We start from the raw sequence: 17,449 nt of genomic DNA, 5'->3' as shown, positions 1-17,449 counted from the left end.
TAGTTTAGATCATCCTATATTGTTCTATCAATCTTTTCCCAATGTTTAATATCGCGACTTGCTATATAAACTCCTTTCACGCCAACTATCTTCCACAAACACATTTGGCACAGTGCTCAGTTAACAATACATCTACTGATGCTCAAACTTGGACACATCATCAGTGTTGTATCCTAGGTTCATTGGGTGTTTTGGGTCTTGCAACAGAGACCCTCCTCTAGGCGACCCGACTGAGGTGATCAATTCTCGGCCTGTGTCCAAGTGGCTTGCTACCCCCACTACAACCACTGCTCTCCCCTTTTCAACCAGAGCCACCTGGAGGCTCTTTCAGCTGCCTCCACGTTGTTGCCTATGGCCCTTCTGCGATTCTCACCCGTAATGCCTAGTGTTCCGTAGGCTTTGCTCAGGGAGTAGCTTGCAAACCCCCGACAGCCTACCTCCACTGGCATACACCTGGTCTTCCACCCGTTCCTCCGACAGTCCTCCACCAACTCTTGGTACTGCTCCCTCTTTCTTTCCTGGGCCTCCTCCATTCTCTCCTCCCATGGAACCGTCAGTTCCAGGAGGAAGAGTTGTTTTGTGGCTTCTGAGATCAAGATGATATCTGGTCTCAATCTCCCGCCGAGCAGTTCTTAGGTGTTCTCTCCAGTCTCTGTCCTTCCCTGACAAAGCAGATGGCCTTGGCTGTAGCTTGGGTGGATCTGCTGTCTTTGATCCCCCTTGCTAATTGCCTCTGCGATGGATTTGAGGACCTTGTCATGCCTCCATCGATACCGACCCTCGCTCAGCGCCCTGGAGCAGCTGCTCAGGATGTGTTCCAGCGTGCCTGTTTTGGAACACAGGGGGCATGCAGATGTCTCTATTTTGCCCCATGTGCGGAGGTTGGATGGGCTTGGGAGGACATCATATACTCCCTGGATCAAGAACTTGATCCTCTTAGGATTCCACTGCCAGATGTCCTTTCAGGTGAGTCTTCGTTCCATCGTCTGCTCCCACTTCACCCAGGCGCCCTGCTTTCGCATGGCCACTGCTCTGCTGGTTCGCTCTTCCTCGACTGAGGCTCGCACCTCCTCCTGCACCAACCTCTGCCTCTCTCCTCTGGCACAGTCGAAACGAATCGCTGGTTGGCTCCCAAGTCCAGCCCTGCCATGTGCCACTGTCCCCAAGATAGCCTTGTGCTTTAGCCGTGACTCTGCCTGCTCGACCGCATCGGATGCCCTCCACTTTCTCCCTGTCCTCACAACAATCCCTGCCCCGGACACTTTCGCATCTCTGGATCTAGAGTACTGCAGGTGTTCCCGTGTCCGTGTTACAATAAATTCCTCCCTGACTGAGCGGAAGGGGAGCCTGAGTTTGTTGGTGTTGCCATACAGTCCAATGCTGCTCAGACTGCGTGGCAATCCTAGCCATCTTCGCAGATAACTGCTCACCCTCTGCTCGAAGGTTTCCACCACCGTCATGGGGACCTCATAGATAAGGAGAGGCCAGAGTATTCTTGGGAGGATCCCGTGCTGGTAGATCCAGGCCTTAAATCTTCCTGGGAGCCCAGACTTATCCACTGCCCTTAGCCAGCTCTCTAGGTCTACACTGGTTGCCTTGATAGAATCTGCATCCTTCAGACTGCAGTTGAAGACCTTACCAAGGCTCTTCACTGGCCTCTCGGTGACTGATGGAATCTGGTCTTCTCCCAGGCTGAAGCGGAATTTGTCTGTGACTCTGCCCTTCTTCATTACCAGAGACCTGGACTTTGCCGGTTTGAAGCTCATCCGTGCCCACCTCATGACACGCTCCAACCCTTGAAGGATCCACCTGGCTCCAGGTACAGCTGTTGTTGTGACCGTGAGGTCGTCCATGAAGGCTCTGATGGGAGGTTGCCTTACTCCTGACTTGCTCAGAGGACCTCTACATTCTGGTTCAGCTGCCTTGACCAGCATGTTCATTGCCAGCGCAAAGAGGATCACTGAGATTGTGCACCCAGTGATTATTCCAACTTGAAGCTGGTGCCAGTCTGATGTCAACTCACCAGAGGAGACTCTCAAACTGAACTTGCTGTAGTAGTCCAGGATGAGCTGCTTAACCTTCTGGGGGACATGATGTCTTTCTAGTGCTACTTCCACCAGCTTGTGGGGTATCGAGCCATAGGCATTGGCGAGGTCCAGCCACAGCACCGCCAGGTCCCCTTTCCCCTCTCTCGCTGAGAGAGAGGGGAAAGGCATACAGCATAGGTTAAGGAACTATCAAAAAACAATTAAAATATATAGAAAATGGACAAACAGCAACAAGCAGGTTAAATCAAGTGTTTCACTGGGTAACTTTTTCCTCTAGGAATCCTGAAAAGTACCTCCTACATCTTCCAGTCCAGGTTAGGAGCTCTCTCTCCCGGGTCTGCCTTCTTGATGTGTTCTATCTGTTGGATCTCAATCACTTGTCTTCTTATCAATTGGTGTCTTCAGCAGGTGGTCCCCCTGTCTTCTTCTCACGGTCCCAAATGGTCCCTCTGTGTTTGGCTCTCAGGCCTGTTGATTTAGTAACTGGGGGAGCTGTTAAAGTTGTTGCAGCAGCTGTTACTAATGTTGTTCCTGTTGGTGTTGTTGTCTTTATTATGGTTAGTTTCGTAGTTACATTTAGAGATTAAGCCCAGGAAGGCAAGGCCTAAAACTGGAAAAAAAAATCGATTCACATTTATATTGGGTTTCTTATTTATTAAGATTCTGAGTCAATCCCAAATTTCCAAGTATTGATGTGTCAAGATGTTTTTCACACTGTAAGCCATGCCCACGCTCACCATTCAGTCCGTCTTGATTTTTGATCATTTCCTGATGATCGTGATCTCTAATCCAAACACCTGGCCAGTAAAACTACAGCGAATCACACACTGACTGTCTGTGAGCAGCCTGAATGTCTCCGATCGTGTTTTCGTTCTCGTCTTCCCATGTAATTATCACTCAAATCTGATCCAAAGAGTTTACACTGCCACCTACAGCTTCGGGTCGTCGCTACTCTAAATTCTTTCTGCACAAGTCTGAAATTCATCCTCAATGTCCTCCAGACTGTACCCACTGAAAAGCCAATGTCAGCGAGTGAGTTAATTGTATTTTTTTTTAAACTCAAATCTGAGATGTGCTCAAATATTTATTTTTGAATCTACTGATACTGAGTGGGTATAAATGCTTACTTTTGTGAACAGAAGCTGATCAGTTAAACATTTATTTTTAGGAATTTAGGAATGAGATTTCATATTTTCCTTTTAGAAATCATTCACATGTTTTATTTGTTGAAGTTGAATCGTGAGCTGTTGTAAAATTGTCACCCCCAGCAAGAACTCTATTGTATTTGTAGTGTTTGTTTTTCTTCCTTTTTCTTATTCCAATCCAGCTTTGAACCCAAACCTGACCCCTTAAATATGCCCCAAAGCTCACAAATTATGACCAAACCAACAAAAATAGATATTTTGGGGTTCCCATGCCTTTGTCAGGATTCTGTGGACCCACAGGGACCCACACCCCCCGGATGGCTCTCCCATCCTCCCCTGTCGCACACGTCTTTCCCTGTGTGCTTTGCCAGTTCCAACTGTGGTCTGTGTTTGCCTTCCTTTCCACTGTCACCCAGCCCGCCTGTTGTCCCGGCTGCTCGGAACATGCCAGAGGACCACTAATTCCAATATAAAGTAGTAGTGAGTAGCACCGCTCCTGGTCGCTTTCCAGCCCTTGTGTCACTGGCTGCAGGTAGGCCCACTAATCCATCTTCGTTTATCGGAAACAAAAGCACTTGCTGACAGCTCGACCAACCGAACGGAAAAACGCGGCAAAGCGAGATTTCTTTGGCGACGTCGTCAGGTGCTTTTCGACAGTGTCAACCAACAGATCATCAAATGTAGGGTTGTCCGTCACGAGCAGAACCAGCAGCACCCTCGAAGTCTTAAAAACCTTAACTAACTGTTTTAATATCGCCTCACTGAGGTCTTCAAACTTTTTGTCGTCCGTGTCTCACAGTTTGTCAAACAGATGTCTTTTGACTAAGTCCAACCGCGCTGGACTTTCATTCTCAACAGTTTTTTGTCACCAGCTCCACAACAAACAAGCCCACAGATTTTTTGAGCTCGAGTTTTTTCTCTTCTTCATCAGTTAAAATGAACGATCCTTCATCGATAGATTTGCCAATGACACCGGTTGAAATGTGGGAGGACTTGTTCTCTGCAGGCTTCTCCTCCACACGTGGTTCAGAGACAGGGATCCCTGTGACTGGTGGGGGGCGTGACAGCGTCCAGACTTGTTTTTGACCAACATTTCAAACTGTGATATTCAGAGTTTCTCGACGTCCAGAATTTGTTACTAAGGGGCTGATCTGCCTGGATTAATGCTTTCTCCTGCTTCACGGGATTTAATGAAGTTTTACAAAGAAAATTTGTCGTTTAGAACATACGGATTAAATAAAAAGTATCAAATAATGCAAAACCAAAGATATTATTTATGAAAGTCACATTTTATGTACATCTCAGTTGAAAAAACAGTTGCTGTTTGGGATGTAAAAAGTTTTTTTTTTTTTTTTTCTTTTATGGATGCTCGTAGATTTACACTGAATATTGTAGAGTGTATGTACAACAGACATGGGACTAAGTCATGCATGTGTAAGTCTCAAGTCTGAAGTCTTAACCTTCAAGTCTCAAGGTGTTTTGTCTTGGTCAAGTCAAGTTGCCTTATTTTCATGCGCTGTTTAAACATATTAATTCCGTAAATCAGTACGTATATACAGTTGGATTGGAGTGGTCAGTATTACTTGATCAAATCTGGTTAGTTGTCTGCAGTGAGGTGCACTCAGGTTCCTACCTGGTGAGGCTCAGGGTTCTGGGTCCAGTTCAGAAAATAGTTTAATGATGGATTTATAATCCTCCATCATGTAAAAAAGTGGAGATTGCAAACAGCGGTTTCTTCCTCTGCAGCTGTAGCCTTAAAGCGATACTTCAACATTCTGGCAAATTGGCCCATTTAGCGCAATTATTTAGTCATTTCGAACAGTATGCTTACTTTTTTTGTGAGGGCGAGCTGTTGTTTATTCAGAGGTGAGTCGGGGAAGGTTTTCGGGACGGACACAATGGAAGTGGATGGTATTTTGGTTCCCCCTCGTCAAACTCATCAAATACACAATCCAACGACCCCAAAACACTTTGGTGGGCAAATTATAATCCGCACATTCACTACGCTGTGGAACACCAACAAATAATATTGTAGCGTTACGACACTGAAGCAAATACTGGGAACTACTTTTTCTTTTGAAATCACTACGCCCAGACAAGTAGTTCCGTCTTAGCAATCTTCGCATAAACAACTCAATCTCGTAATTTTGCATTAATATTTCACAGCGTGGTGAATGTGCGGATTATAATTTGCCCACCAAAGTGTTTTGGGGTTGTTGGATTGTGTATTTGACGAGTTTTACGAGGGGGAACCAAAATACCATCCACTTCCATTGTGTCCGTCCCGAAAACCTTCCCCGACTCAACTCTGAATAAACAACAGCTCGCCCTCACAAAAAAAGTAAGTATACTGTTCGAAATGACTAATGAATTGCGCTAAACGGGCCAATTTGCCAAAATGTTGAAGTATCGCTTTAAGAGTCTCTGGGTTCTGGAGCGCCCCCACCATGAGGCAGAAGAACTGCCTGCCTCACTTCCAGTCTTTTCACAGACGCTGTAACATCACTCAATAAAATAATGATGCACATGAGCTGTCAGAGACAGCGATTCCAGCAACACTCAATGGAGGTTTTATTTTTAACCACGATAAGAAACTAACTCCACTTGTCAACACTTTGGGATTTTTTTTTTTATTATTATTTCCTGTGTTCTCTATTTGTGCTTCTACTAAAAATTGAACCTACTATTGATTTAAATCCTAATTTTCGGGTCAGGGGTGAAATCCAGATCAGGACAGCCTTATCCTATGTGCTGATGCGGGACGTAACACGCACTGGTCACAGTCTTCGCCGTGCAGCCCAGCATTTCCAGAGCCTGCGAGGTGATTGAGAGGAACAAGGGTCCCAGGAGACGGGGCTCTAAGTAAGAGCAATTCTCTATGCTCTCTCAAAGCATGGACCACCATTCCGGTGACCTTCTGCTAGCACGCGGATGAAATTGGATGATTTCTTGCTGGGGCTGAGGAGGAGTGACAGGTGGCTGTGCTCCCAAGCCTGAAGGAGAGCCGGTCTGCTAGATTCAGTGCCTGACTTCTTATATCCACTCGCGTGCCCTCTTCCTCCGCTCTGATCAGGAAACATCTGACAACATCATCACTTATTTAGAGCCCGATATCAAGAGCTGTATTTCAATCTGACTGGACAGTTGAGATCTTTTAATATATGCATTGGACTCCTCTAATTTGCAAGGCTGATTCAGTAGAAAATTCCATCATATTTACTATTGTAGAAACTTCTTTTTGCCACATAAACAATAAGTGACGCTGATGCAGCACCTCAGGGTGTGCTGTTTATTTATGTGTTTGTTTTTTGAGATAATTACATGCTCTGTCATGCCTCTTAAAAAATAAAATGTGATTAGAACGTACAGGTTATAAATGGAAAGTTTTCCACAGTGTAGCCATGAGCAATTTCCCTCCAACGCCGGAAAACCAAAGAAGTGAGACTCTAATCTGTGATGACATGCTGATATACAGCTTGGAGCGGCTTCACTGGCCATGAATGGAAGACTGACTTTGTGTACCCTTACAATGTTTGCCTGAACTTTCACATCCAAGTGAGTTTTACACTGATAGTGCTATAACTTCCAAAGCATAAAAATGTGTCCCGCTCCCTGCAAAAATAATTCTCAAAATGTGCAGCGGACGTGTTTTCCATCGTTTGGAATTCATCTCCACAGAGCCGCACATCACTGAAACATCAGAGACGCACTTGTGAATCCATGCACACAGGAGGGCTGCATGAAGGTAAACACACAACTGCACACACACACACACACACAAACATCAACATGCACAAGGCTTCGAGAAAGTCTCTCATTCTATTCATTTATTTATTTCCCCACTCACCCAGACGAGGCGGGAATTTGATTCTGCATCCAGGTTGCCTCAATATTTCTGCATGCTTGCGGAGATCGGGCCACCCAGGAAGATAAAAACACACTGCGCACAAATTGTTTCATCGCTATCATCCTTCCTTCCAGGTCATCTGAGGCTGGTAAGCATGCATACAGCCATGCTTTTGCCGTTGTGTGCTAATATTGTACAAATGAGTCCTTGAGCATCTTGTTTCTTCAAAGGAGCTTGGATGAGAGGAACAATGGATTCACCTCTTTCTTCTGTCATCTTTGTTCCTAATTTGCTTCATATTGTGGGTGTTAACCAGCTCGCACTGGTGTTTTATTCACAGACAACATAGAAAAAACTAAAAACTGTAATAATTAATGAATAAAAACCCTCAGGGAGGGCTTTTAAATCTACATAATATCAAACTGTAGCTTTTTCTTTTTAATAACAAGGCGTATTGGGTTCTGTGATGTATTTCTTGCATGCCTAATTACTGAGATATGAATTATCTTTCGTCCTTTGCAATTTAGTAAATAAATCCCAAGGGAGCTCATTTGAAGCAGGAAATAGGCCAATATTTCTAAGTGGAGGAACCACCATGTGAACAAAGTTCCATAGGGGAAAACATGCATCCATATCAGTCACGTAATGGAGCAAATCAAAGCACCTCACAGCTTTGTTTACTCAGCTTGAGATTCTCAAATAGCCGCGCAGATTCCTTCCCGCAGCTCTTCCAAACACATGAAGTCTTCCCTGCTTGACATGTTAAAAAGGACAAATTAAGATCAATACAGTGACAACATGTTCTACTGTAACAAGGGGATCAAAAAGGAAAAGAGAGAGAGGGGAGTCCAAATGGAGCGGAGCTGCAGGTTGGATATTCTGGGTTCTTTTGAGCCGGCGATGTTCAGCCCTGCAGGTACGGCTCTCCCTGGGCTGAGACCACTCCAGACAGACTGCAGTAATTTACATTGACAAAGCTGTCAGAGGAGAGGTGGCCTCCTGCATAGTGATGGATGCTGACCTGGGAGGAAGAAAAAAGAAAGACGGAGGGGAGACAAGAAGGAAAAAGGAGGAGTGAGGAGCAACAGTCAGAAATAGATATATACATGATCTCGGAAAAATATTAAACAGAGAAAAGATGGTGTGATAGGAGGGGTTTACTCGCTACAACAGACTGAAATCACAAGTCTAAAACTGAGTATTTTGTATCTCTAAAGGGGGTCAATTAATGTTGCGTGGTGTTTTCAACCTCACAGCAAAACACAACAGAAGCCACGTCAGGCTGTATCGATGTTTTATCCCCCTGTCTGCGTCTCTCATGGGGGTTGGCAGAAAAACAGAATAAAGGAAACGGGAAAAAGTGGAAGGTATGGAAGCAGATAACTTCTTACCCTCCCTACTTTCCTATTCCTGCTTCCCGTTGGAAAAAAAAAAAGTGCTGACGCGGCGGCTCCCGGGGCAGGTGCTGGTGGTGTCAGGGGCCCCCGGTGAGCAGCTCCCCGCTCCTGTCACCTCTACTAACGCCGGCCCTCGTCAGCAGGGGCCGGCGCCGGCGCCGCAGCCTCCCACTCCTCCTGTCACCTGTCCTCACGCAGGCCAAGGTGACTTTGTTCCCTCCTGACGGAGAAATGACAGCTACTGCGGCTACGACATCGGAGAAAGTCAGAGAGCAACCAGTTGGCTCCTCTGTCCTTCTCCTCTCTCGCTCTCCCTTTTCTCCCTCGCTCTCCCTCCCCCTCTATATCTGTCACCCTGTGTACATTATGCACTTTTTCTATTTATTCAGCTGAAAACCCAACTAAAATCAATGGGTTTGGGTTTTTGTTGAAGGATGCTTGTCAGCATATATGGCTGTGTAAATTTACACGCCCGTGCCACCTTGAAGGAGAAGAAAAAAAACAAAAACCTGAAGCCTGAAATTGAAAGTTGATCTAGTACCGTGGCACCGTCTTCAATAACCAAAGCAGTGAGAGTCACTGAAAATGTGCCGTAGCTTACCCTGCGTTAGATGAATTACTTCAACATTAACATCATATGACAGGACACCACGTAACCTTTAAATAGTTTCTTTATTTGCATTGCAGGAATTAGCATGATGAGTGTGTAAACATTAAATGAGGCCCGGGGTCAATTCTCTGAGCACTTTTAAAGTGTAGAATTTGTCAGTAATTACCACGCTTATGATTTTTTTAAAAAGCTTTTTCATCTATAGGAAAGTCATTGTTAACAACTGAGTGGAATATAGAGCGATATGGCACCACCAAAACACATTCAATATTTCAGAGTGTTTTTCTAGCCTGTAAGGTCGGCGCACTGCGCCTGTGGTTTGGATCTTTCCAGTTTCAAATGAGCATATTGTTTTTCTTCCAAAGAGTGGATCTGGAAAAGTGGGATCATCACCTGATTTCTAATATTTGTCTCCTGGTGATATGCATAGTTCTGCATCGCAGCAGCAGAAGAGCCTCTGAAACAGAGGAAACGTGCTGCGTGTGCCGAGCCTGAGGTGTGTGAACACCTGACTGGGCTGCAGCTGCTGGAGTTCGCTGTTTACAGGCTGTTGAAGAGTTTTAAAATGCTTCGTCTTAAGGTTTATGGGTTGGAGAAAAAGGAGGAGCAGCACAGAGAAGTTTGGGAAATATATCAGTGTGTCAAGTTTGTTGTTTCAGTCAGTGTGTTTGTTTGATCTGTGGAGGGTTTAAAAAAAAAAGGAATGTGCTAAACCTATTAAAGTTAATGCAAAATAGTGGCAAAGTGCAAGATATGAGAGAATCATATTGGAATTCTGAAAACATAAAGGTGTTGTAACAGCAAAGTGTTTATTCTTGGTTTGTAGGCGTCATTTCTGCTTCTGTTAAAGCTAGTTTAACATGATCGAGACTGAGATCAGAGCTTCAGTCTTTCTTATTTATTTTAGGGAAGATAAACAGAGAGTGACACTACAATTTAGATTTCAGTTGTTTTCATTGTGATAACTTAAAAATACACTAATTGCTTCTTTTTGCAAAAAACTGTCAAAATAGCACAGAATGTAACTGGTCTTTGTCGCTCATCATGTGACAAAATCACTTTTTTTTTCTTTTTTGGCAAAAAAAAACATCTGGCAAAAGAGTTTTGTTTTCATTTCCCTTTGTTATATTTGCTCATAGTGGTCGTCTCCTGGTATGTTACTGTCGTCAGACATGAAACCAATCAATGTGTTCCATCTAAAAAAAAGATATATTGAGAAAACAAGTTTAATAAGACTTCAGATCTCTCTCTTACAGTCTTTCGGTCATTACACGAATCAAGACTCAGATATTAAGAGCAGCCGGGTGGGAAGTCATTTTATTCTCTCTCTCTTTGCTTTCAATCCAAATCAAATTAAAATCAGTTCTCTCGCTGCTCCCTCAGCAGTCCCGGCTCCACCGCTTCGCTGTCACTGCTACTTGTGTTGATGCAGACCAATATGGATCCCGTTCAATAGATCTCAGCTCAGGGACTCTGGGATTTAGCCTGCCATAATTTGCATCCCACATGTACTTTCATGCAATGAATGGCAATTACAGACCATTAGATACATTAATTTCTCTCAGCAAAGTACAATAACAATCCTTCGTTTTTCCATTATACTGTTTCTTCCACATCTCCCGAATATGCCAGAGGGGATTTTCCCAAGCATCGCAGTCTGCATTATCTCTGTTGACATGTCAGCCCTGAATGAGGTGTGATACGCGGTGGAGTAAGTGGTGAGATTTTCACGTTTGGGGTGATAGTGCTGAAAATGTTTCATTTGAATTACAGATGGCTGCAGGAGCATTGTGCCATGACTGAAGTGAGAGTAATTGGCAAAATGTAGATGACACACAATGCCGCACGCATTAGTGCCGCAATGTATCCTGAAATTGAAGCTGCTTACTTTTTCATTTCTGAATGCTCTTACTCCTGTTGTTTTCATAGCAGAGTGATTGGTCCGCTCTTCTCCTGTCGCTCTGTGGATTGAGTCTCGGGGTTTTTTTGAGCGGCTTGCATGGAAATACGTCGACTGTCAAAACAGTGTGTCTCCTGGACAATGGTAGCCCAAATCTTGTTTACGACGGGGGGGTTAATGGGCTGCCGAGACTAAAACCTGATGAAATGGAACAGTTGTGCCGAGTGTATACACACACACACACACACACACACACACACACACACACACACACACACAAAGGAGAGAGTGACTGCGCTGAAAGACAGAAAAGATTTCCGTGTTTTTCATTCCCCTGGGCGCCGCCAGGATGTTGTTTCTGGGGACTCACGCTGTGATAAAAGGAGAGAAACGAGATATCACACTCCTCTGTCCACCTGCTGTCTCCTCGCGCATTCATCACCAGATGAGCCTGTCATAGCGGCCTTGCCTTGGTCAATTATCACCATCATCCATTACCAGCATGAGACAATATGGGGCGAGTGGCCATCTGCTGCGGCGGAGCCGAGATTGTGGGTCAGGCAAATGGACTCGATCTCAGGGTGCGGGACGGAGAGACTGAAAGTTGACTTGGTCGTAAGTTTCCGGCTCGAAAACAGGAAACGAGCCGCCGCATCTGGGACTGTTTGAATATCATTTAGCACGGGCTGTCGCTGAGACGTCGGTGAAAAATGTAACTCTCGTGTCCGTCCTTCCTCCCTCTCTCTCTCTAATGTAAACACACATGCACACTCTTTTGTGCGCACGCATAAACACACTCCTGTGCGCCGTGCTGCCGTGTGAACGATATCTCTAACAGCCTCACGTTGACTCATTTAGCATCTGGCGCCGCTTGTCGCCGGGCTCTGCATGCGTCCCGCCACGTATGCAGCCGGCGCTGCGAGTCGTCCATATTTGCAGCTCCGTTTCTCGAGCTCTTTCACACCGTGGCAGATGATGGCAGGGGACGACGTCATCCTTCAAGCGTGCGAGGCAAGCAAAACGTGGAGGCGGCGCCCGGACGCGACTCCCAAACCTTAATGGACAACGATTCGGAGGTCATTCAGCACATGGCGCTTTTTCGCTCTCTCAGCTTTTCTTGTGGTCAGACCTGTGGAGTTTTTCCTTGTGGTGTAATAAAATAACACGCTGAAGTGGAAACGCGATGCCCAAACGTGCTGTTTCATGTCTTTACCTGTACATGAGGGTCATTTTGTTTTCTTGAGTTACAGAAATGTTGGTGTTTGAAAACCAGATGGAGGTCACTTTTTACACCTCATCTGTTGTGAATCCAGTGCCAGCTGAGAACATGTTCTCCGAGCGGTGAATTATAATCGCACACTACAACAATTACAACGATTTATATTTCTTATGATTGCAAAGTTCCCTCCAAGGACTGCTTCTCTTATAAAATGGATGTTTCTCTGCAACTACTGCTTTAAAATAATTCAGGAAAAAAAGACAATTACTTTAGAATCGCAAACACTGTTCTCATTCCTTTTCTTTTTTTTTTTCTTTCCTTCATGACGTAAGACTTGTTGAGACACTGCTGTTCTCTGATTTTAAAACCGTAAATTAGAACATACGGCCTTTGAAGCTTAAGCACCATTTCGTCTGCCTCATTTGTTCATCCTCCTTGTCATATGGCTATTCTTATAGGTCGCTCTTAATCATTCATTATGTTCATTATTCCTGAGGACCTGATAAGTGCATTTCCTCCCCTTTTTTTCCCCCCAGTTTCAGTCTCATCTGTGGATTTTAAATCCCAAGCAGGAAATCAAGTATTCCTTTGTTCGCCGTTCATTTGGAAGGCAGACTTTGCTGGCTTGTCCCTCTAAGCAGCGATATTGTGGAAGCAGCTCATGGCAAGCGTCCTCGGAAAAAGATATTCTGCTCCGCTTAGCAGGTTCATGAATACTGAACGGCATTGTAAAGATCAAACAGAGTGAATCTGGTGTTCCGGCGTTGCACGGCGGAGGGGAACATGGCTGACACACTGACACCTGCGATTGTGTCATTATCACTGTGCGGTTGATGGTCGGGATGAATGTTTATTGAAATGAACAGTCACCACCAGCTATTTGCTGGAGTTACACGTTTTGTAATATTTACGCTCGCGTTTAGAGTTTGTTGTGCACGCAAAACCACTTTGTTTAATCCGTCATCACAGTGAATGTGCTGCTACTGAAGGAGTCTGGCCGACTGCTGCTTGCGGGTTGATTTTTTTGTTTTTTTGCTTTCTGGCATCCTTTAAAATAGTAGTCTGGGCCCAAATCCTGACTCACACTCTGTCTTAGTTTTTTTTTCTGAGTTTTGAAGAACTTCCAGATAGAGGCAGTTGAAACTTTTTTTTTTTTTCCATATTTTTTTTCTACGGTCTGGAAGCTGGACAGAGCAGTTAAAAGCTGCTTTAGATGGAGCGCTGTGGCTGTCATGCTTCTCCTCTGTGGAAAAAATACCCGGTGGAAAAAAAAACAAAAGGGCGAGCTCCAGCTATAAGGACGCCGGCACCTGTCTGCCGCTCTGACTCATCCTTCCTATATTGCCTCTCCTTGTCCTTCATCCCCGTTTAGAATCCTCGGGTCTGTTTTGGGTAAATGAGGGTTACGACCCTGGCTTTCTGCATCGCCAGCCTCTCACGCAGCTTCCTCATGGTCGAAAGGCGGAGGCTGGCACTCAGATGGAAAGCGCTCTCAGCAGACGGTTTAGTAATTACACACTGGAAAGCAATCAGCCTGAACACTGCTTCTTAATTAGCAGAACAAAACAATAGTGCATGGATTGGAGGACCCTGGAGGTCACACGCTCCCCCCTCAGGTATCCCGCCGAGGCGAGCCTTAAAGAGCCCCGATCCTCTTTGGCCACTCTTCACCTCCCTGATCAAGCAGGTGGCGTCGCACCGATCACAGAAGCGTCTCGATGGGTAAAAAGAGTCGCCGGGCGTCCCTCACGAAGGGAGCAGACCCGATCGGATGAGGCGGAGATGCACTTTGAAGGTGCGACTGCCTGATAGCCGAATTGAATGGGCTTCAAGTCCTGGATGGAAGCAGAGGACAAGAGAGGTCGCCTAATCCATTCTAATCAAGGCTACAGCGGCGACACACATGGTATTCATTAGTAAACAAGAGAAAGAGCAGCTTCACGACAAACAACTTGGCCATAATTAGCATGTAGAGGATCTTGCGGTGGACGAAGGCTCTGATAGAGGTCAGGACAAATAAACCTTCAGTGCAGCAGTAGTAAAAGCACCGTGTTTAATGCTTATAATCAAAGCTCCTCTCATCAGATTACTCCAGCTCTGGATCCAGTTTGATCAATGTTTTTACTATGAACAGTTTTTTTTTTTCTTTTATGTCGGTAGGAAAATTTGATATACAGTATTTCAACGATATTAATAAATCTTATAATGGACTATATGTACTTGCAATAACTCATCTTGTAACACTACCGGGTCTGAATTATTCCCTGTTTCCAATTTCCTGCATGGGCAGATTTTAGATGTCTTCAGCGTCTTAATAACGCTGGACGAGATGACAGTAAAAGCATTTCATATAAAGAAAAAACTGGAATGTGCAGATAATAAAGAGTGCCGGAGCTAGCATGTAACAAAGCGGAGTTGAGCCGCTGCAGTCTGACATGCAGCCTGGGAGTTTCTCTGTTCCCTGCCATTAACAGCTAGGTAGAGCAGCCTGGTAATAGTTTTTTCATGTCTATTAATGTGTCTCTCCAGAGCCAGCAGTTACATGCTGTGTCATTAAAGGTCAGAACAAATTGGATCCTCAAATGAAGACAGTGCAGAAAAAAAAAAAAAGCAGGACTTCTTAATAGCTGGCATAAGGATGCCAATAAATGCTCTGATTATTATTAATGATTTTTCTCTCTATTGATTTGGCCCTGTCTTGTTGTCAAGGTCTTGGGTGAGCTCCCACAGTTAAACTATAAATGCAAAGTAGTCACTGCACTATTTCACTTCTTATTAATTTATTTTGATCATGTTTTTTTTGCCAATCTGTGACAGCGGCACATGTTGCACTCGTGAGAATTTATTTTCTGGGCAAGTGTAGGACTAAGGTGATTGATGTGCATATTTCACATGGGTGCATATGTACATAGGAGGAACGAAAGAAACATAGAGCAGAATACAAGCAGTCCTCAATTCCTGAAGGATGGTAAATACTTCATTTTCTCCTTCTTAATATTAACCACATGCACAGGCTTGAAATCTATGTTCACTTCCACGTGTAGGTTAATATTAATGACATGAAGTATGGATGTACTTTTTCTTCAGCATAAACGAAATACAGACTGAGGACCTTGAGGCAGTTCCAGCTAGAGTTCTGAGTTAGATGCAATCGTAATTTTCTGTAATGATACAGTGATGTCTTTCTCATAATGAACATACAGCTCCTGCTATGAAAGCCTTTCATTATTTTAATCTATGAGGAGGTCAGGATAATGACTGGGTTGTCAAACTTTTCTCTTTTTTTTTTTTCTTTCTCAAACATACACTTTTAAGACTGACTTAACTTCAACAAATTTGAAGATTTTAATTAGCTGGAGATGAGTTATGTTTTTTTATATCCTGTGCATACATCCATCCGCCGTCTGGGCGTTATCCAATTCAGCATCGTGGTGTGCCAATCAGCTGACAGCGGGTGAAGGCAGGGTCCACTCTGAGCCGATCACCAGTTCATCATGCATTATGTAGTGACGCTCGCTCACATTTACTCCAACCGGCAATTTAGACTCACAAGTTAACCTTTAAATGCATGTTTTTACACACACACACACACTCACACACAGACAACAGTTAACCTCCACACAGAAAGGGCAGACCACTATACTTTAGGCCTGCTGATGAATCCAAACAACAGTAATGATTTATAACGTGACGAAAAAGAAAAAAATATATATATTAGAAGGTTTGGCATTCAGCGAAAAAATTACAACTTGGCAGGAAAAGAAAAGTGCCCATATTCCCACAGTTTAAATGTCTGAATCAGAGCAAGCAATAATTAAAAAAACATCCTTTTTTTTCTACCTTTACCTCAACTGACTCGCTGTCATCAGTGATCTAGGTGCAAGACTGTCCAATCCAGGAACGCTCACCGCACGTTTTAGAAAAACAAGACAGACGCACCTTCCCCCCTTCCGATCATTTCTCCGCCATATCGACTGCCAGGTTGATATTTCAGTTTCTGCTATGTGACATTTGGCTGACTGAACAGAGGTGTCGGGAACAGCCGTCACCGGGAGAGCGGAGAGGAAGCGGGTGGAGGGACGGAGGAAGAGATAGAGGAGTGACAAAAAAAGAAGAAAAAAAAAACGAGAGAGAGAGCAGGGAGTGTGTTGAAAGAGACACGGAGAGGGAACTAACCGACTCTGAGTGAGCTGGAGGGATTGAAGTAAAGGAGGAAAGGATGGCGAGAGAGGAAGAACTGTCATATCTACCCTTATCAAAGCAGTCTGGAGTTTTCCAAATGTCTCTCTTGAAGCAGTGGCGGTGGCGGCGGCGGCGGCGGAGGAGGAGGGTGCATATTAACTGTAATGGTGTGTCTTTGTCCAAGATCCAGTGAGGCCATTCACAAACCCCACAATGGCAGCCGCCACACACCCAACCAAGCCCCGAAGCCTCACCGGCACTGCAAACACTTGTCTACTTGCTTTACAGTCAAACTCTTCCTTCTCTGGTCTTTCCAGGGTGCTTTGGGAAATTTTGCCATGATTTCTGAAACAAGAAGTGCAGAGGCTGACAAATGAAAGCCGGGAGAGGAAGAGCGGTTGCTGAATTCTTCATGCAGTGTTGAAGTTACTCATTTATTAAAGAAAGGAGCTGCGGGTCTCGAGCGCCCGCGACATGTATGATACCGGTAAGTGCAAACGCTTTAAGTCGGACAGACAGTCCAGATGTAGCGTCCTTACCTGACATCAAGCATCTCATGTGAAAGCTGTTATGCAACGATAACCTTGAAATCCACCTCGGCGAAGAGCTCGATCTGTGGCTGCAGTACTGTAGAAACGTGAGCCACATAAAGCCCGCTTCCTGATAAGTGAGCGGAGCCACATGCCCAGGTGAAATTTTAATGAAATCTCTCCAGAAGGTATCTGCTGGAATCCGTGGTGTGGTCGGCAGGCGGCTTGACTCATTGGCTCGGGGGAGGCGCAAAGTGAACTTTAGTGTCTAGTCATGAGATGATGTGATGAGCACAATGAGTAAGGAGAGAGCATAACTAATCATACTCTGGGAAATGCTTTTATTAGAGGCATGTCACAAGAGATGCAGGAGCTGAATCAAACAGCGCATTTAATGCTGTCTTTAATACTGAGGAACATGCAAATTCACCCATAACAGTCCTGACCACAGGCACAAATAAGAGTTTTCTTGTTTTGTGTGACTATTAATCATTACAGCACAATACAAAGCGGCACCGTCTTCTCCTTATAGCAACAAGACCTCAGTTCAAAACCTGTGTTCAAAGCTTTT

General features: G+C 44.7%; 1 protein-coding gene across 1 annotated transcript in view; it reads right to left on the bottom strand.

Moving 5' to 3' along the window:
* Positions 1–278: 278 nt before the first annotated feature.
* LOC115404683 (uncharacterized) overlaps positions 279–17,449 on the bottom strand; it is a 64,995-nt gene continuing 47,824 nt past the window's right edge. Inside the window, 1 exon segment of the mRNA XM_075410464.1 lies at positions 279–2,194. Coding sequence (XP_075266579.1) covers positions 279–2,194 — 1,916 coding nt within the window.

Source organism: Salarias fasciatus, chromosome 2 (genome assembly GCF_902148845.1).
Source record: "Salarias fasciatus chromosome 2, fSalaFa1.1, whole genome shotgun sequence".
Taxonomy (NCBI): Eukaryota; Metazoa; Chordata; class Actinopteri; order Blenniiformes; family Blenniidae; genus Salarias; species Salarias fasciatus.
The sequence above is the reverse complement of the archived record's forward strand: the minus strand, read 5'-3'. Positions and strand labels throughout refer to the sequence as shown.